At 47.8% G+C, this 25,779-nt stretch overlaps 10 protein-coding genes across 10 annotated transcripts; 3 read left to right on the top strand and 7 right to left on the bottom strand.

Annotated features, from left to right (window-relative positions):
• Positions 1-830: 830 nt before the first annotated feature.
• PPTG_06671 (hypothetical protein) lies at positions 831-2,316 on the bottom strand (the record flags this gene model as incomplete). Its single annotated transcript, XM_008900715.1, has 3 exons — positions 1,155-2,316; positions 1,056-1,096; positions 831-992 (listed from the first exon to the last, which is right to left on the bottom strand). Exons 1-3 carry the CDS (start codon positions 2,197-2,199, stop codon positions 831-833), a joined length of 1,248 nt encoding a protein of 415 aa, XP_008898963.1. The 5' UTR covers positions 2,200-2,316.
• Positions 2,317-4,945: 2,629 nt separating this feature from the next.
• On the bottom strand, positions 4,946-6,713 carry PPTG_06670 (hypothetical protein; the record flags this gene model as incomplete). Its single annotated transcript, XM_008900714.1, has 2 exons — positions 4,946-4,992; positions 5,054-6,713. 2 exons carry the CDS (start codon positions 6,711-6,713, stop codon positions 4,946-4,948), a joined length of 1,707 nt encoding a protein of 568 aa, XP_008898962.1.
• Positions 6,714-6,825: 112 nt separating this feature from the next.
• Positions 6,826-7,389, bottom strand: PPTG_06669 (hypothetical protein; the record flags this gene model as incomplete). The annotated part of the gene is made up of 1 exon (XM_008900713.1): positions 6,826-7,389. One exon carries the CDS (start codon positions 7,387-7,389, stop codon positions 6,826-6,828), a length of 564 nt encoding a protein of 187 aa, XP_008898961.1.
• A 1,067-nt stretch (positions 7,390-8,456) lies between these two features.
• PPTG_06668 (ribosome biogenesis GTP-binding protein YsxC) lies at positions 8,457-10,049 on the top strand (the record flags this gene model as incomplete). The annotated part of the gene is made up of 2 exons (XM_008900712.1): positions 8,457-9,310; positions 9,371-10,049. Coding segments are annotated over 2 exons (959 nt in total), but the record flags the coding sequence as incomplete, so codon positions are not given.
• PPTG_06667 (hypothetical protein) lies at positions 9,531-12,387 on the bottom strand (the record flags this gene model as incomplete). The annotated part of the gene is made up of 3 exons (XM_008900711.1): positions 9,531-11,281; positions 11,346-11,501; positions 11,562-12,387. The coding sequence occupies 3 exons, from the start codon at positions 12,385-12,387 to the stop codon at positions 9,531-9,533; spliced, it is 2,733 nt and encodes a 910-aa protein (XP_008898959.1).
• A 247-nt stretch (positions 12,388-12,634) lies between these two features.
• On the top strand, positions 12,635-15,510 carry PPTG_06666 (hypothetical protein; the record flags this gene model as incomplete). Its single annotated transcript, XM_008900710.1, has 2 exons — positions 12,635-12,712; positions 12,779-15,510. 2 exons carry the CDS (start codon positions 12,635-12,637, stop codon positions 15,467-15,469), a joined length of 2,769 nt encoding a protein of 922 aa, XP_008898958.1. The 3' UTR covers positions 15,470-15,510.
• Positions 15,511-15,549: 39 nt separating this feature from the next.
• On the bottom strand, positions 15,550-18,501 carry PPTG_06665 (hypothetical protein; the record flags this gene model as incomplete). The annotated part of the gene is made up of 1 exon (XM_008900709.1): positions 15,550-18,501. One exon carries the CDS (start codon positions 18,499-18,501, stop codon positions 15,550-15,552), a length of 2,952 nt encoding a protein of 983 aa, XP_008898957.1.
• Positions 18,502-18,649: 148 nt separating this feature from the next.
• PPTG_06664 (hypothetical protein) lies at positions 18,650-20,188 on the bottom strand (the record flags this gene model as incomplete). The annotated part of the gene is made up of 1 exon (XM_008900708.1): positions 18,650-20,188. The coding sequence occupies one exon, from the start codon at positions 20,186-20,188 to the stop codon at positions 18,650-18,652; it is 1,539 nt and encodes a 512-aa protein (XP_008898956.1).
• Positions 20,189-21,217: 1,029 nt separating this feature from the next.
• PPTG_06663 (hypothetical protein) lies at positions 21,218-22,055 on the top strand. Its single transcript, XM_008900707.1, has one exon. The coding sequence runs from the start codon at positions 21,416-21,418 to the stop codon at positions 21,980-21,982; it is 567 nt and encodes a 188-aa protein (XP_008898955.1). The 5' UTR covers positions 21,218-21,415; the 3' UTR covers positions 21,983-22,055.
• On the bottom strand, positions 21,751-23,559 carry PPTG_06662 (histidinol dehydrogenase). Its single transcript, XM_008900706.1, has 2 exons — positions 23,111-23,559; positions 21,751-23,047 (listed from the first exon to the last, which is right to left on the bottom strand). The coding sequence occupies exons 1-2, from the start codon at positions 23,456-23,458 to the stop codon at positions 22,130-22,132; spliced, it is 1,266 nt and encodes a 421-aa protein (XP_008898954.1). The 5' UTR covers positions 23,459-23,559; the 3' UTR covers positions 21,751-22,129.
• Between the last annotated feature and the right edge of the window lie 2,220 nt (positions 23,560-25,779).

Below are 25,779 nucleotides of genomic sequence, written 5' to 3'. Positions count from 1 at the left end.
TTGGAGCATTTGTGATATGGGTACAGTAAATTTGTCGATAAGGTATGTCATTTGGACCACGATGGCGTGAGTTGAGATCCCGACCATTACTGCAGTTCGAATCCAGAATCCATAGCTGGCACGCCAGCCTTCGTGTAGATCTTGAAGTGGGATTAATTCTTCAACGAAAACAAGCGCAATCATAGGCAGCGGCGTTGCAGCGCAGATTAGAATTGCTTGTCCTAGTGAGATTTTCTTGACAAATTCATCGAGAGCCAGAGCGCGATGGATGGAGTATTTGCCGCCGTAATAGCTGACCTGCATGCGATGCCATTGCCGCAAAAGTTTCAAACCAAAGACTCTCCAACGACTTGTAGTGTGTATCCGATGTGGAGGATGTGCTACGTTATGCTCTGAGTTCGACGTTGGAACCACGGAGGCCATCCCGGCTCGACAGCCAAAGTGATGGTTTCGAGAAGTGACAATCTCAAAATAACTCGGTAGTAATCTGGCTTGATGATGAACTTGTAAGTACTATATTTACCACATTCTTGAATAACCTTAGTATATTATTCAATTGCGACGAAGACTAACCACGTCATTAGTTATATGGATATTCTACATAAAACGCTGTTTAACCGTGCCGTGTTTGATTGTTTGTGTTGACTTTCATGGATTTCTCGCTGGATTAAGTTCAGTAAAAACGAAAATGTAAGGAATGTTAAGGGCAGGACAGAAGTTTTGGTGGAACTGACCGCGACGAACGAGCTCCTTTTTCATCGTTGGAACTCGAGGTTTAAAAAAAACTATGCGATAATTCTTACTGTAGCGCATTTCAGTGATGTAAAGTGTTATTGTAGTTTGCTAGGATAATGAAAGTTCCTCAGGTACTCGGAGATTTCAGGTTGATGCTCGGAAATGAAGTGTGACGCCGGTGTAACGAGTCTCTCTCGACATTCCACCCCGATCAGCGTTGTTCCGTTCGTCGATGCACTCACGACAGCGCCTGCAGACTAGCAGCGCTACCACATGGCGGTTGTAAACAGCAACTCGTTCATTTGAACAACACGACGTACATATTCGATATCCACACAAGCCACAGCGCCGCCATCGTTTACTTAAAGTCGGCAGAAAGGAGCGGGTACAAGCAATACAATGCCAATTATGGTGCATACCTCCCGCATGGTCATCATCCGACACCCCTGTGGCTTGGAACGGCATCAGTACAACATCCCACAATCGTCCAGGCAGTGTGGCTCGTTGCTGGTGACGTCGTTGTTGTCGATGTATTACTTTTTCCAGCCTACGAACCCGTTTTGCAAGGAACAAAAGACGATTTTGAGCCACTTGAAAGCCACAACCACCAGGTAAAGAGCCTGTAAATGCAACCTGGAAGGTAAATCGAAGCGTTTCCGAGTTGTCTTGAGTGGGTTGCGCGATGAGCCAGCCGGAGATAGGGTGCAATGATGTGACGCGTTCGGGTGGTGCCTTCCCTGCCGTGACTTCTGCCGGATCTAGTGAACAGAACGCGAGCTTGAAGCCTTCCTCTGTCGGTGTCAGTAGTTCAATATAGCAGCATTGTTCGTTCTTAGTACCAGACCCGTCATGTGCATGGGTTAAGATGCGTGAAGCAGGTGTTACTGAAGATCTTCGTGAATGGCGTTTGAACGGGTTAGAGAGACCCATCCGAACGAAGCTAACGGTGCGGACCGTGAGCTGCTGGCTGGATGTACATGTACTCATTGTACTTCCTCGAGATTGAGGAGACAGCAACGAGCCCCGATCTGTGTTAGCTATCGTGTGCAAAAGGGAGCTGTAGATAAACCGTGGCCCATATAATGCACGCTGGAGCGCATTGCTCTGGCTTTCCGTCGGGGCACGCAATAGTGCCATCAACTCCGATACTCGTACTTGCATCTCCCCTCCAGTGACCACTTGACACTGTTGCGTCTGAATTGGAGATATGGTTGAGTGTGCATGCAATACTCGCATGTACACGTCCGTCCTAGTGATACCGGTCCTCACATGCTTCCACCCATGTTGACTTGAGAGATCCCGAAGATTTAGTGGTTCATTGGGGACTGGTATACGCTGGATGCGCTCAAACAACTCGCGATCACTCAGTCGAACCTTTCTATGGCCTGTAGATGGACGCGGATCCCCTAGCATGGCATCGGACGCTCTCGTTTGACTATCAAAACCTGGATATACAGCTGACATCGTAAAGGTAAATTATTCAGTGACTATCAACTGAACAAGCATGTAAGAAATTGAGCCGGATTCGAAGACGTTTCCAGCATTAATACGGCCAATGCTTCTCCGCCATAGCGCGCGGGTAGACTCCCAAAGACACGCAACTTTGGTATCGTTAAATGGCATCGCAGTTCCTTGGGTTGGCAGCGAACTGTCAATCAGCGTCCAAGTATGGAAAAGTCGAACAATTAAGCTGAATAGATGGATAGTCAGCTTCAACATACGGGTCGTAGTCCCAACTGAAAAGTCGCCGCATTTTTTAGGCGCGCCGGACTAAAATATAGACTTACGTAAATATTTTTTAAAGCTTGGTAATCTTAGGCACACGATTACCTAATCCCCTTTCTTTTACGTTTGACTCCTCCCAACTTGTTTAAAAAGGTTCTGGAAATAAAACTAACTGATTGGCTCAGAAGCATATCCTGTCATATCACATTTTTCTTATCTGTTGAACTGCTGTAAACAGGATACCAACGCTTTTGCGCTGAATCTTTAAACGACGTTGAGGAGAATGTTCTCCCTTAGCAAAGCAAGATGCTGGATTGAAGAAGCCTTTGCAAGGTCCCATACTTCGCGTGTTTTTGATGCAGAACATGTCCAGGGTAATAACGACGATCAGGTGATGCCGTTGGAACCTCGTTTGCGCCGTCGAGCTGTGTGATGCTTCGATCTTGTCGCGTCCGTAGGACTTATCAGGGTTTTCAACAATGAATCCCTGACAGGTGATCCAACGTCCTCAGCAGAATACTAAATTCAAATATCCTAGATGTATCCTTAGCAAGTCGATGAGATCCGTGTACACACTGTACTTCACTCCTGGACAGACACGCAAGTATACTCACAGGGTATTATTCGTCAGCTCGTCAGTCGAACTCTTCGACTTTTTTTTTCGGGGGTCGTCCCTCTGCAGTTCGTTCACAAACTTCAAAGGTTCCACGTAAGTCGAGGTCTCGATAGTACCTCGATCGAGTGGCAAAACTTTCTGATGTGGCGCGAGTGAATTGCTACGACTGCGTCCGACGACGTGGATACAATGCGGTCGCTTCTGGCGACCCACTCTACGAATGCGAGACTGGATCATCAGTTTGGATGAAGCATGTAGTGTGTTGTTCGAGTTTCATCACAACTAGTTACTGGACGCGTTCGACTGTATCAGGCTGCTATGCGGAGTCCCTCATCGACCAAGGAGCTCACATCGAACTGTAGGTACTTCGTCCATTGCTTCTGCAAATCAAAAATCTCAAAACCTAAACATCTGACTGGTATGAGCCACTGTATCATTATTAATACCATAGGATTTGTGTTTTTGCAAAAAGATACCCGTAATTTCGATCTGAAGCGCAGTCATACCGTCGCGGTAAGATGCCATCGATACAAACCTAGGTGTCAATCGATTTCTGCCATTGAGTTTTGAAAAGCTGGTGATGGTATCGCGAAAAAAAATTGACATGAGTGTGTTGGCCGGGAATATTCATTATGAGGTACAAATTGTCTGTTGGCCCAAGATTATCAGTATTTCCTGACTTTCATATTCTGGAGATATTGCACTGTTGCATGCTGTCGAGTGCTGATTGATCGAAAGATGCTGGAAACACGACGGAACACGACGCTAGCATTCATATACTAGATTGTAATCGTAGAAATGCCCTCAGCGAGCTAGGTTTCTGGCCACAGTCAATCTTCTGGTAGCAAATTGTACAATTTTGGGGGATATTCACGAGGTAAACCTGTGTCCAAAAAGCAGAATTTCCGTCGACAAGGTCATTTATGTCGTTAGCAACATATATGTTCCATTAAAAACCAGAAATTCTATGACAATTTGCATTTTCCGACTTACTGGCCAGCTGAGGGTCGTCTCTTGTTCATTGCACGGAATACGACGCTACTAAATTCCTCTGGGAAAAGATCTTCCCTTGGACTGGGCAAATGCTAAATAAAAGTACACTACAAACGCTTGTTCCCAAGGATATGCCGGGGTTCTTGAGCTTCTCCATAAATAAAGCCTGGCCCGCTGTATCAAGAGTGTGGATCGTGGTCAAGCCTACAGTGACATGGCTACTTCAACCATCCATTGACTAAACTGTGCATCGTTGAAATTAGTGATCATAACGTAACTAACCAAGTTAGACAAGCTTCGTGCTATCTCGTGTTCTCAGCGTTGTCTTCTTGTCTTTACCAGTGTTTAACACCTCCAAAGTGCCAACAAATCTGGCAGTCATGGAGCTCTTCGTTTTTCTTCCCAGAGCGGCGACTCGGTGCGAATCCTATCATTTTCTGAGCATAATTCATGAGTTTTGGTTATACTGCTTAATTAAATTGTTGCACTATGTGTACCTTTGTCATCTCTATTAGATTTCCCAGTCAATACGCCACATGGTGGAGATTTTGCGAATCTTTGCTATTCCACGATTCTTTTGTAGCAGCTTCACCATGGCATTCTAGCGATCTTCTGACAGAATACTCTTTTCGCTATGGACAGTGGAGTTGAGCAGTATATCTCGTTACGAAACAGATTCAGTTTAGCATTCATCAGTTGGTCAACATCGCCGACCTTTTGGTTGTCACGGTGCAATGCCAAGCTGATCACGCGAAAATTGCTTAAAGACGCACTGATCCTGTGATACGCAGCCGTAATGTTTATATGTGTGGAGCTACACATAAAGCCCACTATTTTTAAGGTAGTATGTAGTAGTAAGAAGAAGCAATACTCGCATTATCGACCGTATCCGTGCTGATTAAACTGAAATGTAAAGTCCACGCCTGCACACCAAAACACTGAGTACCAGACAATTACAGCGAAAGGCTTAGCAGTTTTACGTACCGAAATGCACCACGCGGAAGCATAATGTGATAAGAACCCAGAAAATTAATTTACCTTGAATAAGTGGCATCTGGGACTCCAGCACAAACCCCAATTGATACAGCATGTTCATTCCACAATTCTTCTTAATCACCAACGCCAGCAGTACAAACGTCGCGATCTGAAGTAGACCAAACACAAAAACAGGGACAACAGTAGCACCAACATTTTCAAGCGTCACATCGGCCATCTCGGTATGATAACGTGCACTTGGCAAGTGGGTCATTACGACCATATAGCAACAATAAAATAACGGAACGATAGCCTCCAAGTAAGCAGCGACGATAATGCACTCGGTTGTAAACAACGCTTCGAGTGTTTCACAGAGAATAGTGGAGCGATGACTCGTATGACTGTGAATCGAGCTCCTATCAGCCCAGGGTACGTTAGACTCGCCAGAATTTAACGGATGAACCACATCGCTGCGCTTTTGAACGAAAATACTGCGTACTTTACGCTTGGGTTTCTTGTCAGGAATCATTAGGTCTTGTACGCTCGGGGACGGCGCGAGCATTAGAATATGATGAGTATGAGAACTCTCTTCACTGGACAAGCTTTCCAGTCTTTCTAACAACGCTCTGTCCAACTCAGCCAAGATTAGAGGAAGACAGGAGCGTATACACAAGTTGGTGCGTGTCTGGTTACCAAAACGCTTGAGATCTTTACACAAAATACAGAGCGCACTCAGGAAGTTGCTGTCTGTTGGATCGCTGTCAATGGTCAGACAAAGTCTTGATAGCATTGCTGCAGTACGTTGATGCAGACCAAATAGCATAATTATCGTCTGAGATAGATCTGTGACCGTGATAGCCGTGATCGCAGTCGCAGTGGACGCACTCTGCATACAAGTGGCCACGTACACAGCATTGAAGAAATCCACCGTGAAAATTACAGCTTCGGGTAACATATCCTCCATGCTGGCCATACACCGTAACACCATGTTTTTTATGGCCATCTTGATGAAAGGTAAGAGTAGAATAACTGGCAGTTGATATGGTGATCCTTTAGCGACACGGAACAGAGTTTCGTAAGCGGGATACGTAAAAACCATGACGTTTTGAGCTCCTACGAAATATACAAACCGGATCAATTGGTCACGATGCTCTAACATTTGACGAATAATGCGAATACCCAATACGAGTCGATACGACATGATAAGAGCGACGTAAAATACCGGAGCTAGAGTCAGCACGAAGAACGGTACAGGGAAAATAAGCCACGCTGAGATCCCTATCGCAAACGCCGTAAAAAGGATCGACGCACAGGCGGCCAACGCAATCATTCTAGCCACGGAGATTACGACACCATCGATCAGATAGGTAGCTTGGGTTGTGAGTGTGTGAGCTACCACGAAAGATAATATTCCAGATCGAATCCAAAAGCCGTAATTCATACGCCATCCCTGTGCTGGATCTTGAAGAGGAATCACTGCTTGAATGCTCACGAATGTCACCATGGGCAGAGGCGTTCCGATACACACGAGTAGCACGCGAACCAGCGACGTGTTTCTTGTGTAGGCATCTAGCGCTAGAAGTCGCTGGATGGAGTACTTCCCACCGTAGTAACTCACTTGCAGACCCTTCCAAGCGTGATGGAGTTTAGACAGCCATCTTGATAGCATGTCTGATGCTGTGACGCGGACAGCAAGACGGAAATTGGAGCATCATAGCCTATTTTAATGCTAGTGCACTAAGAGATTATAGTAAAAATACCCACACCGAGGCTTTACCGTATTAAAATTGCTGTGAGTATTCCTTGAAGAATGCCAAGTAGCCCTCAAACTTTTTCCAATTCGGGTGGTTTGTGGCAGGCCCCGTTGCTGGGAGCTCTAAAATCTCGCGCACTTGCTTAAACGTCTTCCCTTCGAGATACCACCCCTTGTAGATCAATCTCTGCTTGATAGCCGCAACTATCGCGGCGTTTGCTGCCTCTCGCTCTTTCTCCTTGACGTACTCCACATACTTGAGGTATTTCCCCCAGTTCGTGTGCCCGACTGCTTCGCCTTTTGCCGGAAGGCTCATGATCAGTCGCACGTCGTCGAGAGTTTTGCCTCCGTCGAACCAATGCTGATAGGCCAGTCGCATCACAGCAGCTTCCCACTCAGGATTCCCCTTTCCGAGCGTCGTGACGGCATTTGCTCTCTCCTCCGTGGTGGCCTCGGCCGAGTTGTTATCAGCACCTGTATTTTCTGTAGCGTAGCCTCGAAGCCATCGTTTGTCGTAGTTGTGCTGGATTTTAGCTTCGACTGGTGAGACGAGGTCTGCTATGGTGGCGCTGAATCGATCAGTGCTCGGCATTGCAGGTAAAGAGCACTGACGCCTGTCAAGAGGAGAGCTGTAGGAAGTAAAGCGCAACGAGCACGCATTTTGACTGGCATTTCAAGCGAATCACTCAGTTTGAGCGAAAGCAGAACTGAACACTTGAATTAACGGGAAAGAAACAGCAAATCATCCGGTCATCAGCGATTAGATTCACGATTCATCCGTAATCTATCGGACTTTCATTTACCGGCCCGCGACTGCATAATAGATTCCCTCTGGATCTCGAAAGACATGCATGTTATCGGAGATCAATGTAGTGGCTCTGGTTTTAGTACCGGCCGGGGATAATGTACATCCTCGGCTGCGTGGTAAGCAGTAGCAGTGGTAAGGCAAGCGTTGGTATTCTTGATTAGGGTACGGTAGGTCTTCCACATGGCTGGCTGCCGAGAACTCACGATTTTGAATACGCTAACTTTTGACCTCTTCACAGTAATATAATATTTTCGAGGAATATTTTTTGCATCATTTTGCTCAAAAATTATTTTCAATTCTGAGGGAGATTTACAAAACACACAGGAACACGCAAAGAGTGTGGTTAGGTAACAAATCATTTGAAGATGGTATTTAGTGAGCGGGTGCGTAGCCGTAGCAAATTGGAAGGCCGCACAGTATTTGCGTAGGCGGCCGACAATAACCTTGTTGTGTAGTATATTCAAAGCTTCGAAATGGTGGGGATACAGTTTACAATAAATTCGTTTTTTGGACACGGCCGAAAAACTATTTTTGGTTTTGATCGGGTTTAATACCATCCAACAGACAAAGTGTACTCAAAAATTCGGTTATCTTGGGTACCCGTAAAATTCACTTTTTGACTTTCTCAAAAAAAATGATGGTTTTTTCGGTCTGCGACACGCCGTTTAGATTCTAGCGATTTCTAACTGGTTATTATTCTAAAACTGATTTCTTAGAATTATAATTCTGAAACCGACTGGATCGTGTGGGCCACATTTTTGGCACGAGCAACATTACATTTTTAATGTTGCTCAAATTGCGGCATTCAGCCCGAAAAAACCCATTATTTTTAATGGTTTTTTTTTCGGCCTGAATGCCATCCAACGGCAATTTGGCGCAATATCCCATATTCCAAAACACGCCAACTCGTCCAATGCGTGCATCGCAACTGCTACGCTGCCGACTACAAAAGCTGCCGCTACGCATCTGCAAGGCGCAACCCTCGCCCACACTTTCTAGAGTATCTGGCGCAACAGTCTCTCTGTCCACAGCCTCCAAGTCGTCGTCGTCCACGCCGAGCACTAAGACACGCAAGAAGCAAGCTCGTTTGGCCAACCTCCCTATATTTTGGCCAATCACTGGCGTCGATGAGCCGCCACAATTGCGTCCACACGAGGTGGACATCGTAAACCGACTATTTAAAGTACCCAGTACTCTAATTACGTCCACCTCGGATCCGACCGACCTCCCCGAGTGGGATGTTCCCGAAATTGCGTTCGCTGGACGCTCTAACGCCGGAAAGTCGTCTTTAATCAACGCGTTAACCGGTCAGAAGGCACTCGTTAGGACATCCAAGACGCCAGGACGCACACAGCAATTGCACTTCCTCAGTGTAGGAGGTAAGAAAGGTAGTTTACCGGAGTTATCCCTTGTGGACATGCCTGGCTTTGGGTTCGCCACGGCTCCGAAGAAAGTGGTGGACGAATGGCACACGCTGGTCGGCGGATATGTGGACAACCGACGCGGTAACAACCTTAAGACGACCATGTTGCTCATCGACGCGAGACGCGGACTCGGACCTGCCGACCACGACTTTATGGACTTCTTACACGACCTGGGGGTGCTGTACCAAGTCGTGTTCACTAAGGCTGATGCAGTGACACGCAGCGAGCTGGAGAGGCAGATTCACAAGGCGCAGGAGGTGGCACTCAACGCCGAACGTATGGTAAGATGGAGACTTTTGTATATTGTGGACATTTTGTTTGACTTGCAGTTACTGTGGTAGAGTATGAACCCTATTATCCAGGTGACGAGTGTGAAGGAAGGGTTCGGAATCAAGGAGCTGCAGCGCCAACTCGTCAGTATGACGGGTTTGTTAGCGTCGGATTAGGGCAAAAATAGAGTTCTTCCAACAACAATTACGGGGTGCTCTATTTTTACAGTATCTACGTGATTAAGTTGAGGAGTTTACTTGAGCCGTATGATTCTGGAACAGGAAAAGTGTCGGAATCGTCAGATTTAATGTCATTCTCCTGTCGTCGGGACCTTCGTCGTAGAGAATGTCGCCGTTGGTCTTCATCTCGACCGGAAAGTTGCAGAGCGGGGAGTTCTGAGCGAATTCTAGATTTATCTTCAATGTCTGGATCGCAGACTGGTGCAGTTCGGAGGATACGTGGGACCACACGGCTGCTATCTACGACACTTGGCAGCACCAATGGAATGTTTGGATGCGTCGGTAGTGGACACAGTCGAGAATTCGCTCGCAATTCCACGTTCTTGGTGGCTTGGAGGATCGCGCTGGAGACGCTTTTAGGGGTCTCGATCGAGCTTTTAGGGCGTACACTCTTACTCTTCCGAGCGGCACTCATGGTTCTTTTTGTTAGCGGCTTAGAGTTTGTATCAGCATCTGGAGTTGAAAGCTCGAGTTCGGGAGTAAAAGTTAATGTATCATCAGGTTTCGATTGCGTTGGTGTTGATGTTGAGTAGGTATTTTTTAGCTCCGGTTTATCCTTATGCTTCTTCTTCTTCTTGGCTTTCTTCATCGTTTGACTGACCACTGATTTCAATTTTGATCCTCGCTTCTTCTTTTCCGATTTCTTTTCAGTTTGGTCTCCAGAGTTATCCAACGCGGATACGTCTTCTTGAGTACTAGAAGACGCCTCAACATCATTAACTTCGACTGTATCTTGTAAGTTCTTCTGTTCAGTATCAATTTGTGGAGCACCTGATGGACTCGGTGGAATGGGTTCATCCTCGGCACCTGAAAGATCCGAATCCATGCCGTTGTCTTCATTAACACCTGAGGATGCGAACAAAGCAGAGATCGCGGCTTCGCAGTCTAGTAGGAGGTCCCTTGCAAGTCGACTCTCTTCATCTTCCACGTCCACTCGCAGTGCCTCACTGATTTGTACTTGACTACTTCGACTCGTTGGAGATGGTGCTTCAGCGATGGATTGGTCGAGTGTTACTGGTTTCTTACGCTCGATATCTAACGCCTTAACGTGAGCAGTGAGACCGTAATAAACGATTAAACTTTGACACCAACATCGTCCCATTTCTTCGAGGTCCCAAGTGGAGAACTGAGTGTCTCTACGGGCACCAAAATCAGGTCCACAGAAACTCGCCTCAAGTGTATAACTATTCGTCACCCCAAGCTCCTGATTCACAACTACTCGAGCTGTAGTCATCTTGGATTTATGCACAGTAAAGTCGCAATTAGAGAACGAGAAACATGGAGCGTGTCGAGCGACGATCATAGGAAAAACCCGCGGATCCGACTTGACTCCAACCGTGTCAACTGAAGTTTTTGATCCGTCTGAAGTAGTCTTCTTCTTCGCATTGTAACAGCCATATGTGAAGATGTTACGGTTGATACTGTGTCCGTGCAAATCGCAGTAAACTGCAACACGTCCGCGAGATTGAAAGTGCGCTAACTGCTGCTTTAAGTGGTATATCGTGGGAAAAAGTTGCTCGATCGGGTTGCTCCACTTTCGATTAAGGTCCCATCCTGCCAGACTTACACGAGTATTACCGTTAATTACACCGTCTGGGTTAAGCATCGGCACCACTTTGAACACAAAATTTCGTCGAAGAACTGTAGCCCCACTACTCGGTCCTGTGAGATAGTCGAGCATTCCCTGCATCATCCAGCTACTATTAGGCTCGCCTGGGTGTACCCGTGCAGAAACTACAATAACTAGCCAAACACTCAAAAAATTAGGTACATGAATTAAAAATATATAAAGAATTGGGTTACGTACTGCGCCGTTCATCGGGTGGAAGCCCGTCTTTACCTGGAGATGTGATGGAGAGCAGGTCACATGCGTTCCCTGCAAGACTTTGGCAAAGCTCAGTGCGACGACATGTTAAGGAACGTTGTGGATCACGCTCTAATAGCTCCAAGTAGTCCATTAAATCTAGCAATAAGAGCACAGTTAAGCATCGGTTATCGTTCTGATCAAGTGTTTGTACCGTACCGGTGTATGTATAAGGTTGGATGCATGCGAAGTAGACACAGTCGTTCTCGTGCTCGAATTCGTAGTGGAAGGACAGAGCGTTGGCTCCTGGAGGAGCCAATGGAGATGCAGTCACGTCGTACCGCACATGCGTGCCTCGATGTCTCCAGCCCAAGCCTTTGCTTGCTGCGTCACGCTCTGAGTATACTACAGGCTGCAAACCTTGGCCAAACAAAGCCCCACTTTTTGCAAGATTAACGAGAGCGAAGCGATATTTAACTCCTGGTTTCCCATTGCGAATTTCAAAGTAAAACCATTGACGATAAGCTCCATTCTTGACGTCTGGGTGGATCAGCAATTCGTACTCTTGTTGAGGTATTCGAGATCCGGAATGGGTTGGTATTTTACGAAATATTCGCTCGGCTCGAAGTAAATTACCACTTTCGAATAATGAATCGAAGATAAGAGTATCGTCCGGTGCGTTGCTGTCTCGAAAAATATTAGGCTGATTGTATTCATACACGTGAAGCCGTGACGATACTTCGAGCTCTTCGTACGCTGCTGCTTCGAAATCTACCAACGTTTTATTCTCCTGAAGAATTCTCTCGGGTTTTGGTGGATGCAATGCGTTAAAATCTGTAGATTGACTGCTTTTCCATGATGCTATTGCGACAACATTGGGAAGATGTCTGCGGATTGGTAGATTCATCGGACGTTCATCTGGAACTCCAGTTCGAACGTGACGAGGTTCTTCCGGTAAGTTTATGAGTGGGAGCGGAGGTGGCACCAGGATGGACTGACTCGCAACGTTGCGGAATCGATTGGCACGGGGATTCACGCTCGACATCGCTACAGATTTTGGATCAGCGCAATGCACTTTATTCGTTCTCCATTTGCAGTTATTTCGGCCCTACAACCGTCGAATCATTGTGTCTTCCTGTCGTTTCAGGCGCGTTGTGCAAGCGTCGCCATTAAAGATCAAGAAAAAGGTGAAAGATGGCGAGCAGGTTCGTAGATTTCTAGTCCTCCTTATCCTGTTTTGTGCTGCTTAACAGCATTGTGATAGTACGTATGATCATCTATGGCAGGAAGCCATGTCGGAGCTCAACGAGCAGGTTCACATCGAGGACCACACGCTTGGTGACGGTTTAAACGGGGCATCAAATGAACCGGTACGTCATCATAAAAACTGCTTTAGACACAGCTTACGTAGCTTATCTGTATATTTTTCAACTTAGCCGCCACAAGCCACGATCGTGGAGGCTTTCCAGCACTATGCGTGCCTATACATCAAGTACATTCAGATCCTGTCTCGGTTATCCGAGTGTTACGACCAAATGGTTCATCCTCAGAAAAGAATCGACGTTAAACAAGTGATCGAAGTGGTGGCCACTAGAGTCGTGGAACTCAAGCACCAACTGGTTAAGTGGAATCCGCCTAATCCTGACGTTATGACTCAACCGGAGCGTAGTTTTCCGTGGGAATACGTCAACTTAGACGACATTCTAGTGGACCTCAAGCTGCCTCCCGAGACAGTGGAAATCCCAGTCCCTCAGTCGTTTCTAGACGACCAACAAGAAGATCTGGTTCGTCGTGACCGACTGGTTAAGGGGTACATGAAGCTTAAACATGGTGTGGAATCTATTCAACTAGACGCAGTTAAACAGTCTACCGTATTGGGAGGAATAGGGATCCTGTCACTTGATGAAGCCATCGCTGTGATTCAGAGGAACGAGCGAGGTCGTCAAGGTCGTCAACGTGGTCTTCTGGTCCAGGAATTACGAGAAGAAGAGCGCCAGCGTAAACTGTATGAGGCAGCACAAGGAGCGCCCGAGATGGATCCGGATATCGCCGCAGCTAACATCCAGAGGATGTTTCGTGGCTTCTGGTCTCGCGCCGCTGCAGCTCGAGAACGCGACGCTGAACTGGTTTTTATCGGTATGAAAGCCCCAGCTATTGATCGCTCGGGGCTTGAGAAGAAGCTCGCTGACGCTCGTCTTCAACGTCGCTCCGAGCAGTTGGAGAACAAGGAGGAATACGAACGTGCATTGGTGGAGTTACATGGTGTGGTAACTAGTGAAGAGGGTCCTTTTATGAAGGAGAAGATGCTGGAGGAGCGTCGACGTTGGATCACCGATGTCATGGCTACGGGGCAACTGCCTGAAGACCTTAACGGGTTTTATGCAGCTTTAAACGGTGAAAGTGCTGAAGACATCGCCAAGGCACAGGCTAAGGAAGAAGAGGCGAAAGGCAAGAAAGAGGACAAGAAAGGTGGCAAAGGGAAGAAAGACGACAAGAAAGCAGGTAAAGGTGCAAAAGGGAAAGGCAAAGATGTCAAGGAGAAGCAAGAAGAGGCTCCGGAGAAGCCGCCTCCGCTTACGGGACCTTCCGAGCTTTGCACTAAATTAGCAGGTGGGGTCGCGCAGTACGAAAAGGTATGGCTTGAGCGCGAGGAGATCGACAATTTCTACCAGAAATACGACGTAGCGCTCGCCAAGGACGTTGTTCGAGGACCTGTGGAGGTTCAAGTGCGTCAACAAGTGGACGAGATGTTGGTGTTGCAGCTTGTCAACATCAAGACCCAACTTGAAGCGGCAGCAGCAGGCAAAAAAGGCAAAAAGGGCAAAAAGGGTAAAGCGAAAAAAGGCAAGAAAGGCAAAAAAGGCAAGAAAGAAAAAGGCAAAAAAGGCAAACCCCTACCTGGAGAGAAGATTGCCGAGCTTAAGGGCCGGGCCCCCGACTCGTTCCTCAGTGTGTTGGTGGAAAACCAGATTGTACACGCTCCACGTCCTGGAGTCCGTGTGCGAGACTTTGTCGGTAGCTTTAACTACCTTGGGACTATTTTCCAGCACTCAGATCGTCGTGATCGAATGGGAAATTGGGTACCTCAAGACCCTTCAGCTGCCCAATTACGACAGTCTATCACGGAATATGGGGTTTTACCACTAGGTTCCCCGTTTATCAGAGCTCGAACGCCTCTGGTACGCTCAATAATGCTCTATGGTCCTCGTGGATCTGGTAAAACTATGCTGATTAGCGCTCTTGTCAACGAGACGGGAGCTCTATTACTCAATTTATCGCCGAGTAATCTCGCTGGCAAATTCTCAGGCAAGACAGGGCCTACAAAACTCGTGCATATGGCTTTTTTGTTGGCCAAAGCTGCTAGTCTACAGCCTATTATCATCTACATTGATGAGTGCGAGCAGATCTTCGCGGGTGGAGGCGGTAAGAAGAGCAAATCGGCTGCAAATACGGAAGGTCCTGCTCGGTTTAAGAAGGATATGTTGCTGTATATCAAAGCTGCATTGGAACCTTCAGACCGTGTCCTGGTTGTGGGCACTTCCGCAGACCCTGGAGCTGCGGAAACCAAGGATTTGAAGAACTTTTTCGACAAGTTTTTGCACGTCCCGTATCCTGATTATGCGTCCCGTGTATTACTGTGGAAACATGCTCTACGCTCTACTATTGCCAAACATGCTGCAACTTTGGGACTTTCGTCGACCACGACCGCACTGGCGCTTGCGTCTGCGTCCTCCTCCTCGTCCACAATATTAGCTTCAGGTTCAGCCTCTCAATTGCAGGACCCTCGTCGTCATGAACCTCTCGATATCTCGACGTTGGCTCATATTTCAGAGGGCTATGCGTCGGGCAGTATCGTGCGTGCTGTGGAGACTACAGTGACTTCTCGACGTGTTGAGTCTTTGGAGAAGCGCCCATTACGTGAGGAAGAGTTTCTTGGTGCGCTATCGCGACAGACTGCGACTTTTACGGATGATTTCGAAAAATTCAAGGCGTTTACGGCTGTCATTACGGGGTTGAAAGAAACTCGCGATAAGTTACGCAAAGCTGCGCAGGATGCACTGAATCCGGACGATAAGAAGGATGCGAAGGGCAAAGGAGACAAGAAAGGCAAGAAGGGCAAGAAGTAGCAACCGAATACCAATCGCTATGAATTTCAATACTACGCGTTTTTTATTTTGAAATGTTGCGTAATTTATTCCGTAATTTTTCAGATTGGAGGAAGTTTAAGACGAGGGACGCTGTCTACCCTTGAATGTTTTCGTTGTTGCTGCTTCTGTTTCTGTTCCTCTGCCCAATACTGTGGAGGTTCCCATCGGGTTTCTCCCGTTTGTTCGTTCTCGTAATATATTGCGTCTGTGTACATATCCGAGCGCTGTACCCACAGTCGAGCTTCGATACGTGCAAGTTGTTCTTCAAGTTCTTTATTCTGCTTCTCCAGCAGTTTTTTCCGTTCTGCACGAGCTTTCACGGCGTTGGTGTCCAAGCGACTTGCTCGAGCCACTTCATGCCATGCTTCAAACACAGCGCGAGTGCCCAAACCTCTCCATCTCTGCAGAACAGCTCGCATTTGGAGAAACTCCTTCGTGGCCTGTTTTGATACCTTCATGCACTGCATTTCGACGTAAGAATCTCGAATTTGAGTCTGAAACAGCTCCATAAGTTCTTCTTCGGGAATATCCAATGGCATAATAAACTTTGGCTTCTTAGCGACAATTGTGACGCTAGGCTTTGAATTCTTTTCGATATCACCAATTGCTCGTTTTTCAAGCTCCTGATCCACAATTTTCACGGCTGCTTTACGGTAGTCGTCGATGTTCATATCTGGCATTTCGATGTCGAAGAAAGGCTTAGTTGGTGTGTCCGTTGGAGCCGAGGTCGTCTTATCAGCCTCAGTCTCTGGAGCTTTCTCCTCGTCTGAATCCTCTTCTGAGTCACTGTCTTCTTCACTGTCATTGGAGTCTTCGTCATCATCTCCACCATGTTCACTCGCGTTGGACTTGTCCGAATCTTCTTCTTCATCTTCATCTTCGTCTTCGATATCGGCATCTAGTTCCAATGCTCGAGCCTTCTCCGTGGCTTTGTGAAGCTTCCTTTCCTCCATCTCGAGACCTTCGATCGCTTGTTCAATGTCGTAAATCTTAGCATTCTCTGGGCCAGATTCTTCCAATTCCGCTCGTAATTTGGAGAGTTTATCCTCTAATTTGCCCAATTTCTTAGTTTTCGCTGCAGCTAACGCTCCTCCTTTGTCTTTGGCCATTGCAGCGTCCAATTCATGTTTAACAGCGTCCCGATCATTCTCTAAACGTGCGTATTTATCTTTTGAGTTCTTCAATCGCACTTCTTTCGCTCGCTGGAAAGCCTCGATTTTCCGACGAAGTCTGTCACGACGAGAATCGAGATGGCGCTGAGCTTTTTCGTGCTTTTTGTAGAGTTTACGTAGTCGACGACGACGTTGTACCATTTCATGGGCTAATACTCGTGCTGTCCGCTCAAAGTGGGCAACGCCCAAGGTCGAATTGATGTACTCGATTGCTCGACGTCGAGTTTTCTGTACGAGACGAGCCACTTTGGTTCGTAAGTAGATACTGGCGAGCTGGTCTTTGGCTTGTTCCTTGGTTAGCATCTGGGCTCTAAGTAGGCGACCCAAGCGTTGACACCGGTATGGTTCTGGCCGAGACAAACACGCCTTTCGGACTTGTTGGCCCCGTTCGCGGAGCGCTACTGGATCCAGACAAGCACATTGACGAAATTCTACCAGCACGGCTGGAACATCTCCTCCACCAGCTACACTGACGACACCAAACTCGTCATCGTAGTTCATGAGTGAGTCTTCGATCTCTTCAGGAGTAAACCGTTGCGAGAACGGGGTCGAAGCTGGTTGTTTTGTCTCGGATTGTTGGTTATTTGTCGCTATAAGTTCTTGTTGACGTTCTATCGCAGGAAGTAAATCGGAGTAGAAATTCTCCCATACGACACCGTAAAGCTTGAGTTCATTGTTAGCAGGTGCAAGATGATCACAGTCGGGCTCGAAAAATGACAGGATAACTTGTAGATCAGAGACAACGGGGTTTGAATCAGAATCGTTTGGAGGCTGTGCGTGGTCAATAGACTCGGAATCTTTAACGAGTTTAGAGGCCAAAGCTAGCACTTCCAGTAGAGCTTCGACAACATCTCGTCTGCTGCTTCGTTGGAACTCTACAAGAGCTTTTTCCATGTAGATCAGAGTCTCTGGAACACCACGTGCAATGACGTCACTTGTTGGTAAGCGCAATGGGTTTTGCTCCATGCAAAGTACTTGCAAATTAGTGAGTGCACGAAAAGAAAAGGGGAGTTCTTGAATCGAATTCCAGTCCAGACGCAGCTCTCGAAGCGCCTGCATTTCGCCAAAACTACGCGGTAACTTGACGATTTGGTTGCGTGACGCATGGAGTGACCGTAGATTTGGCAGAGTTACGATCGTATCGGGTAGTTCGACCAATTCGTTCAAATTGACTGATAAAGATGTGAGTGCTATGAGCTCTCCGATCGAGTCTGGAAGCTCCGACAGTTTGTTATTATTGAAATTAGCGCAACGAGCACTTCGACAGCCTCCAATGGACACTGGTAGTTGCGTAAGTTTGTTGTTTTCCAGCCAAATTTTGGCAAGTTTATCCAGCCTTCCGAACTCTTCAGGTAACTTTTCCAATACATTGCAAGATAAATTCAATACCTTCAGTCCTCTCAGTTTTGTCAGTGTATCCGGTAGTTCTCGTAATCGGTTTTTGGTTAAATCTAGTTCCGTTAAATACCTAAGCGTACCAATACTATCAGGCAGTTTTTCCAGTCCATCGTCGATAAATGATAACGTTTCTAGTAAAGGAAGAGCAATAGGTAAAGATTCAGGGATTTCTCGTAAATTGTGACCTGTAATTCTCAACGCCAACAGATCATGGAAATGTACGACTCGCTCCCAAGTAAAGAAGCCTCGTGCTTGCTTCCATGCGATGTTGAGTTCTCCGGAAGTCTTGGCTTGATGTGCAAAGGGAGACCATAATTTCTGGTTCTCGAGTTCAAAAGCTGCAAGTTGCTCTTCTTGTTCACGCTCACGCTGCTTATTACGTTCGTGCAGTTGATCGTCAAGCCACGCACGTCGTTCAGCCCGATCAATCTTACCAGACATGCCTAGAACCTTGAACTATTCTAAGACCATTGTCAAAGAATAGAGCAACGTGATCGCATATTCAAAACATGAAAACGAAGCATAGCTCAGTACCTAAATCTTCAAAGATACCCTAATTTTCCAGCTTGCTTCGTTAAGACACCGTAGTTTACGGTGCCACAGGCGTGAACGCCTTGCGTGGAGGGTTCAATGGCGCCGTAATGTGCTTCTTGGACTTGGGCACAGACTCCTTGGCTGCGAGCATCTGGTCCATCTTCTCCTTCACACGTCGAGCGTAGTGTTCGTCCACTTCCTTGAAGTTCTCCAACGTGCGGTCTCGGACCTTCTTGGACGCGTTCACCAGCGAAGTCGCGATGTTATCGGTCAGACGTTCACGAGCTTCACTATCCAGCACCTTACGGTAGAAAACCTGAACTTGCGAGACGTTGTCGTCGTAAGATGACGAGTACTTGTCCACCACGGTATGTTCGCCATCGTACGTAGCGTAGCGAAGCGATTGAACTTCCTCCGGTCCTCCCATACTGTTAGGGAAGTACGTCGGAGCATCGCCCATGTTCCCGTTCACTACCATCGGGCCATCACGTTGGTACGTCTGCGGTTCATTAAGCGGACGATTAACCGGAATCTGCTGGTAATTTTTGCCAAGACGGTGACGTAAAGTATCCGGGTACGAGAACAAGCGGCCTTGCAGCATCTTGTCCGGTGAAGGAGTGACTCCAGGCACCATGTGCGACGGAGAGAAGGCCAGTTGCTCGATCTCCGCGAAATAATTGCGTGGATTCTTGTTGAGCACCAGACGTCCAACTTCTTTCAGCGGGAAATCTCCATGCGGCCAGACTTTAGTCACATCAAACGCGATGTGCTTGTGCTTCTTGGCTTGGTCGACAGTCATCGTCTGGATGTACAACGTCCACGACGGGTACTCACCGCCTTCAATAGCTTCGTACAGATCACGATTCGCGTAATCCGGATCTGCTCCGGCCAAGAAGGCAGCTTCATCCACAGGCATGTTACGAATCCCTTGGTCCGTCTTGAAATGATACTTGATATACGTAAGCTTGCCTTCCGAATTCACGTTACCAAACGTGTTACTGCCGTATCCGTTCAGGAACCGATAGCCGTCTGGAATGCCGCGATCCGAGAACAACCACGTCTGCATGTGCAACGACTCGGGACGTAGCGACCAGAAGTCCCAGACCATGTTGGCGTCCTTCAAGTGCGACGCTGGTAGACGCTTCTGAGAGTGAATGAAGCTTGGGAAGAGGATCGGGTCGCGGATGAAGAAGATCGGCGTGTTGTTGCACACGAGGTCCAAATTGCCTTCTTCAGTGTAGAATTTGATCGCAAAGCCCCGCGGATCTCGAATCGTGTCGGCGCTACCGGACTCCGCCGTCACGATGGAAAACCGAGCGGCTACTGGTGTACGCTTCCCGACTTCCGAGAACATCTTGGCACAACAGTATTCCGTGATCTCAGGGTGCGTCACTTCGAAGTAGCCGAACGCACCGCCGCCTTTGGCGTGCACGACACGCTCCGGGACACGTTCACGGTCGAAGTGCGATAGATGGTCGATGAACTCGAAGTCTTGGATCAGTATGGGCCCCGTGGATCCAGCAGTGGCGGACGCCGTAAGTCCGTATCGAGGCATCGGGGCTCCATTACTTGTCGTAAGAGTCGGCGGAGCCATGGTGACTTGGTCTTCAGTCTTGAGTTGTGCGCTCAATTCAGTCAATGCAGGAATGAGATCGCGAATGTATCGATCGACTGTGAATGCCGCCCGTTAGGTCGGACATCCTTCTTCCTGTCAGGATCATGAAGTTGACTGCTACCTCGTCGTCATTGGCGAAAAAGACCTGTGACACTGGGCTGGGACGAGCTTGGCGTTGTGCAATTAGTTCTTCTTGTCGCTTCTCTTTCTTAACAACGTGCTCGCTCGTCTTAACTGTGGCGTCGTGGTGGATACAATTGGTCACACTACGCGCATTATGTATACATGTAGAATCGACGAAGAAGCTTGCTGCGTGAACTTGGTTCTCGACTCTTCTTCTCTTGTCGAAAACGACAGAATCATTGTTTCTGCCTTCAGCCAAATGATAGCTTTATCTTGACCCGATGCGGTTGTCAGCGATTTTAGAGCACAGCAATCAACCGATGAATAACAAAGTCAACGAAGGTGCTACAGCATCTCTGGTTTTCCATGCTGACAGCATAGCGGCAAATACTCCATTGAAAGGCTGCTAGCGCCGGAAGACTACACCAGAAGCACCTCTCTCTCGGCTCCTTCAGGTATGCATTGGAGCTACTCTACCCATGCCACCATTACCACTAGTACTTGCGCCCCTTTGCTGAGCCCCGTGGAAGGTTGGAGCGCGAATTACGGCTTCTGGGTTCGTTGTAGGCATCCTTGATGGTGTCGTGACAGTCGGAATGGCAGCTGTCGCGATCTACGTGATCCCTGGTGTTGTCTTGTCAAATCTACAACTTGCTCTTCATTTTTATTTGTCAAGCAGTTCGCTATCCTGCCATTGCGATGCTTGTTGCTTGCGTTTTGGGTCTGTCCAATTCATATGGTCCTCTCAACCATCAGACGCTCGCTACGCGCATTTGTTTGTGCCGCTCATACTATGGATGATGCGGACTTGTTACTGCCAGCGTTGTATCACTTGACATTCGTCCTCGAAACTCAAATGCTGCTAGTGCAGGTGAAAACTAATGACTTGGGTACTGATAACTTATCGATACCCAAGCTTATCGGCGATAAGCTTGAGCTATCGAGTCGTACACTTCGGTAAGACTCCTTTCGACTCTGTTGCGCGGCTGTATCTTCTGGCAGCGAGACTTCGGTTTCGTCCCAAGAAAAAAAAAGACAAGCGACGGACTAACGCTAGTCTGGAACGCCATAACAACACGCAGAATGGACGAACTGCAAAGTGTCGGGCTTGGCGTTGCGCTGGGACTCCTCGTTGTCTGCGTCCTGACACTGTATCCAGGTGAACCGTTCGACTACAGCGCCGATAGTAGCAGCGCTGGCAACCGTAACGTGCTCTCACGAACGATCTCCTCAGTTGATCCACCAAATATCAAGAAATCTTCGAAGACGGAAGAAAGCGAACACCATCAGCAACTTGTCGACATCGAACGGGCTGTTCAGCGTGTGAAGATCCAGAAATTGCAGGAGCTGCTCGGTCTAGAACAGGAGAAGGTTCAACAGCTTGTAGAGCGCGCCAAAGTAGAAGCGATAACTGCTGCACAAACTCCTGGAGGGTTACCTTCCAGTAGCTACCCCGGCAGCAAGAGCGCGTGGCTTGATCGCGGTTTCTTCGCCATCATGTTGGGACTTCTTGTCTGGGTGCTGTGGCAAGACTACAGCATCAATGTGTTCTCCATGGCGGCGTACCTGCTTCCTCGCGAGGCTGAAATGATCCGGCAGATCGCTGCTGCTCCTCGAACTCTCGTATCCCAGTTTCTTGGGCTATGGTAATTAAACACGCACAGTAGCACCACAAACGTCCCTATACAGGCAAATATACGCAAGCACACAGCATATGCACTAGTATCTGTATTCGTCGTGCGTGAGTGGATGGTGCCGGTCCACGCACTCACGCCATTGCCTCCTCGTTCACGTGTTCTACAGCAGACGCTTCTCGGCTGCGCGTGCGTGACCCTCGAGGCCCTCCATACGAGCCAATAGTGCCGAGTCCTGCACGAGTGCCTGCGATTCTTGTGCGTTGTCGATGCGCATCCACGTGCGGATACGCAGGAAAGTGTGCACCGAGAGTCCGCCAGTGTACTTGGCAGTGCCACCAGTGGGGAGCACGTGGTTCGGACCAGCGCCATAATCTCCAAAGACCTCAGCGGCGCGACCACCAACGAACAGCCCGCCATAATTCGCGACCTGGTCCGCAACTTCACGTGCGTTGCTCGTGATAACCTCCAAGTGCTCGGGCGCCAGCAAGTCCGACACGCTCACACATGTAGCCATGTCGGGACACAGCACAGCGAAGCCGTTCTTCACACTGACGCTGGCCGTAGGAGCCGACGGCAGCGTCTCCAGCTGCTTGGTGAGCTGTTCATTCACCGCGTCAATAGTCTTCTGGCTAGTGGTTACCAGAATGGGCACAGCTGCCGTGTCGTGCTCGGCTTGGGCCAGTAGATCTGCGGCAATAGTAGCAGCGTCTGCAGTCTCATCCGCAATGACGAGGCACTCGGAGGGTCCGGCCAGCATATCGATGGCGCATTTACCGAACACGAGCGACTTGGCCGCCGTTACCCACTTGTTGCCCGGTCCGACAATGATGTCACAAGGAGGGATTCCTCCCACTCCATAGGCCATTGCAGCGATGGCTTGGGCGCCTCCAGCCGCTAGGAAGTAATCAGCTCCGGACAAATAAGCAGCAGCCAGCGTAGCAGGCGCCGGGCGAGGCGATGCTACTACCACCGTCTTGACGCCAGCCACTCTGGCCGTCACGGCGGTCATCAGCACGGATGACGGCAGCGGATAGCGGCCGCCAGGAGCGTAACATCCAGCAGCGTTCATGGGTGACACCTGCGGATATTACGATCCATTAATTGTCATAAAACCCAAGAAGTTGTAATAAAACCCACTTACATCTTGGCCCGCGAAGCCGCCCTCGATACGCTGCTGGAAGTTGGAGATCGAGTCGCGCTGCGCCTGGGCGAAGACCTTAATGCGCTGCGCTGTACGTTGCAGCACGCTCTGTTCGTCCTTTGGCAGCGCGTCGAAGGCCTTGGCGAGGTCTGCCTTGCTCACGAGCAGCGGTGCGTCCTCAGACGGGATGTCGCCTAGTCTCGCTGCGTGCTGCTTGAGAGCCTTCTCGCCCTTCTCACGCACGTCGTTGACGATGACCGTCGCGTCCTGGAGAGCCGAAGCGTCTACAGGGTCATAAGCGAAGCTGGCCACGTCGGCCGGCGAGATCTGCTTGAGCGGAGAAGCCATCGGATGCGGAATTCGGAATGTGCTGGTGGTGGCGAGTCAAGGAGTGATGGTCAACTTGAGGTTGACTTTGTTTGTGCAAAGGCTGACGTACACCCGAAAAATCGTGCGATGCACATGGTTTCAAGAATATCATCCAATTAAATGATAGTGATTTCAACCAATCATCGACACTAAGTCTACTTGTGGAAATGGATGTAAAATTAGCTCCTGTCACCAAAAACAAAACACCAATGTTGCGTCGAATTATTTAAAAAAAACACAATTTCTCATGATATTTTGGTTTTACTGTAAATTCATCAGCTTATATGAAATTCATATAAGCTTGTACAAGTTTAATTAATACTCTGTAGACTTATGCTGGCAAAATTGTGGTTCACAAATAAATTCGATTTGAGCTGAATAAGTTTACAGAGAATTAATTAAATTTATATAAGTTTACATTTATTTCATTTGACTTGTATGTATCAAAACAATCATTGGCTGCAACATTCAAGTTTCTACCAGATCAACACAAAATAATGGATATTTCAGAACAATACCCGGTGTACTATTTAAAAGTACCCTCACAAAAAGGTTACTTTTGTAGTGTATTTCGACCCTAAATGTGTTGCTTGAGAATCCGACTGATTATCTTGGAGTTAAAATGAATTCTGGTATTCAATGCATCCATTGCAGCCTCTGCCACAGTGGTTTCAGCTTATCTCGTGCTTCCTAATGTATGCATTTATAGTGAGGTCCGTGATCTCATCCTTGTCCCGTATCGTCCGTTATCTGCTGATCGCGTACGAGACCTTGCTAGTCGTGTGCGATGCGTCTGCTGACGTCTTTCCGCCACTACAACACTGTATTCACAAAAGGTTACACTTTGTCATTGCGTCGTACGCATCGATTAAAGCGATATCATCGAGATCATCATAAAGCTCGTCGAGGTCGAAGCCGTCGTCTTCTTCCTGGTTTTCACCACGGGCTTCCCACTTTGCACGGAACTAACATCGTGGCATGAAACGTGCGATCCCTAAGGCAGCTACAGAGTTTTCACTGTGGTGCTGTCAGTGCCACGCACGCTTTTTTTTATCCACTGATAGACTGTACCTACCAATGGCATACGCGGGTTACCAAACTGCGTTCACCCGACCTTGTCACTCTCCTTCCACGCATTAATCTATATGTAGAGTAGATCTGGAAAATGCCAAATACTATACATTCGGTTGTGTTCGGATTATCCGAGGTCGTCAATAAGTTAAGGTTACTAAGAGGTTACGTTAGGAGGGTACTATCGAGGCTCCAGAAAATGGATGGCGCGTTAACTGGGGGTTTTGGATTCGTGCCTGTCTATTGAGTGGAACGAGTGCCCTCGTCGTTGCTGCTCAGTTGCGGTATTTGATCCAAGAAATCAGCATTTCATCGCTTCAATTAATGGTACTATTCGCATTGATGGCGTTGGGATTTACTGCCGCGTCGATTACGGTTGCGTCAGTGTGGGTCTTTCCAATACCTTACTACTACTAGTAGTATATGGTAATCTTCATGATGCCAATTTTTCTATTGCTATTTGTCTGCATAATTCGTTTCCTCCTTGGTGCAATTGCATTCCGGTGTATGTTGGTAAGACGACGACAATTTATCCGCTTCGCTATATCAGTCAACATCCAGGCTCTGCTGGCGGTAGCGTATCCAGCGTATCAGTTGCTATTCAACTCTATAGCAGGATCGACCTACGAACTCCTGGTGTTTTTATTTTTCCTATCTTGAAAATCATACTCAAGAACCTCGTGTCGCTCTGTTTAGCCGGTTTGGCTGACTTGATCCCAGAGAATATCATTTTTACGGTTCATTTCTTCAATGCAATCTATTTAGCCACATGTATGCAGAGCTCTTTATCAACATTCGCAGTTTCAACCATTATGATCATCGATTTTTATTAGAAACTGAAATGACATTGTATGGGATTTATCGCTCATGTAATCGCATCATGAAGCAACTCCACCAGACTATTGACCCATCTATTAGCGAAGGCAATCTGCTATCCGCTGCGTATTCATTGTGTCACTACCACGATAAATTCACCAAGGAAGAGCGGAAGCAAGTTCAAGTACGCTCCTGCTTTCCTCATCAATTGTCGATCGAAGGACGAGATCTTCTAAGCAAACTTGAAAATGAGAATCTCAGCATTGGTCCAACTTTTCCTCCCTCGTCCAACACCCAGTCGATGCCGACGATGAAAAATGTGCTTCCTACTGGCTGTGGTCCGCCCGTCGGTAGTCGTTGGAGCACCATGAAACAGCCTGTTAGTCCGACAAGAATCAGGTCCGTGCAAGTAA

This window comes from Phytophthora parasitica, assembly GCF_000247585.1.
Source record: "Phytophthora parasitica INRA-310 unplaced genomic scaffold supercont2.10, whole genome shotgun sequence".
Lineage (NCBI taxonomy): Eukaryota > Oomycota > Peronosporomycetes > Peronosporales > Peronosporaceae > Phytophthora > Phytophthora nicotianae.
Note: the sequence above shows the minus strand (reverse complement) of the source record. Positions and strands in the feature narration are given on the sequence as shown.

Coding starts and splice junctions, on each gene's coding strand:
- PPTG_06663 (XM_008900707.1), top strand. CDS start 21,416: ATGGACGAACTGCAAAGTGTCGGGCTTGGCGTTGCGCTGGGACTCCTC.
- PPTG_06662 (XM_008900706.1), bottom strand. CDS start 23,458: ATGGCTTCTCCGCTCAAGCAGATCTCGCCGGCCGACGTGGCCAGCTTC. Junction 23,048..23,110: donor GCGGCTTCGCGGGCCAAGAT/GTAAGTGGGTTT, acceptor TAATATCCGCAG/GTGTCACCCATGAACGCTGC.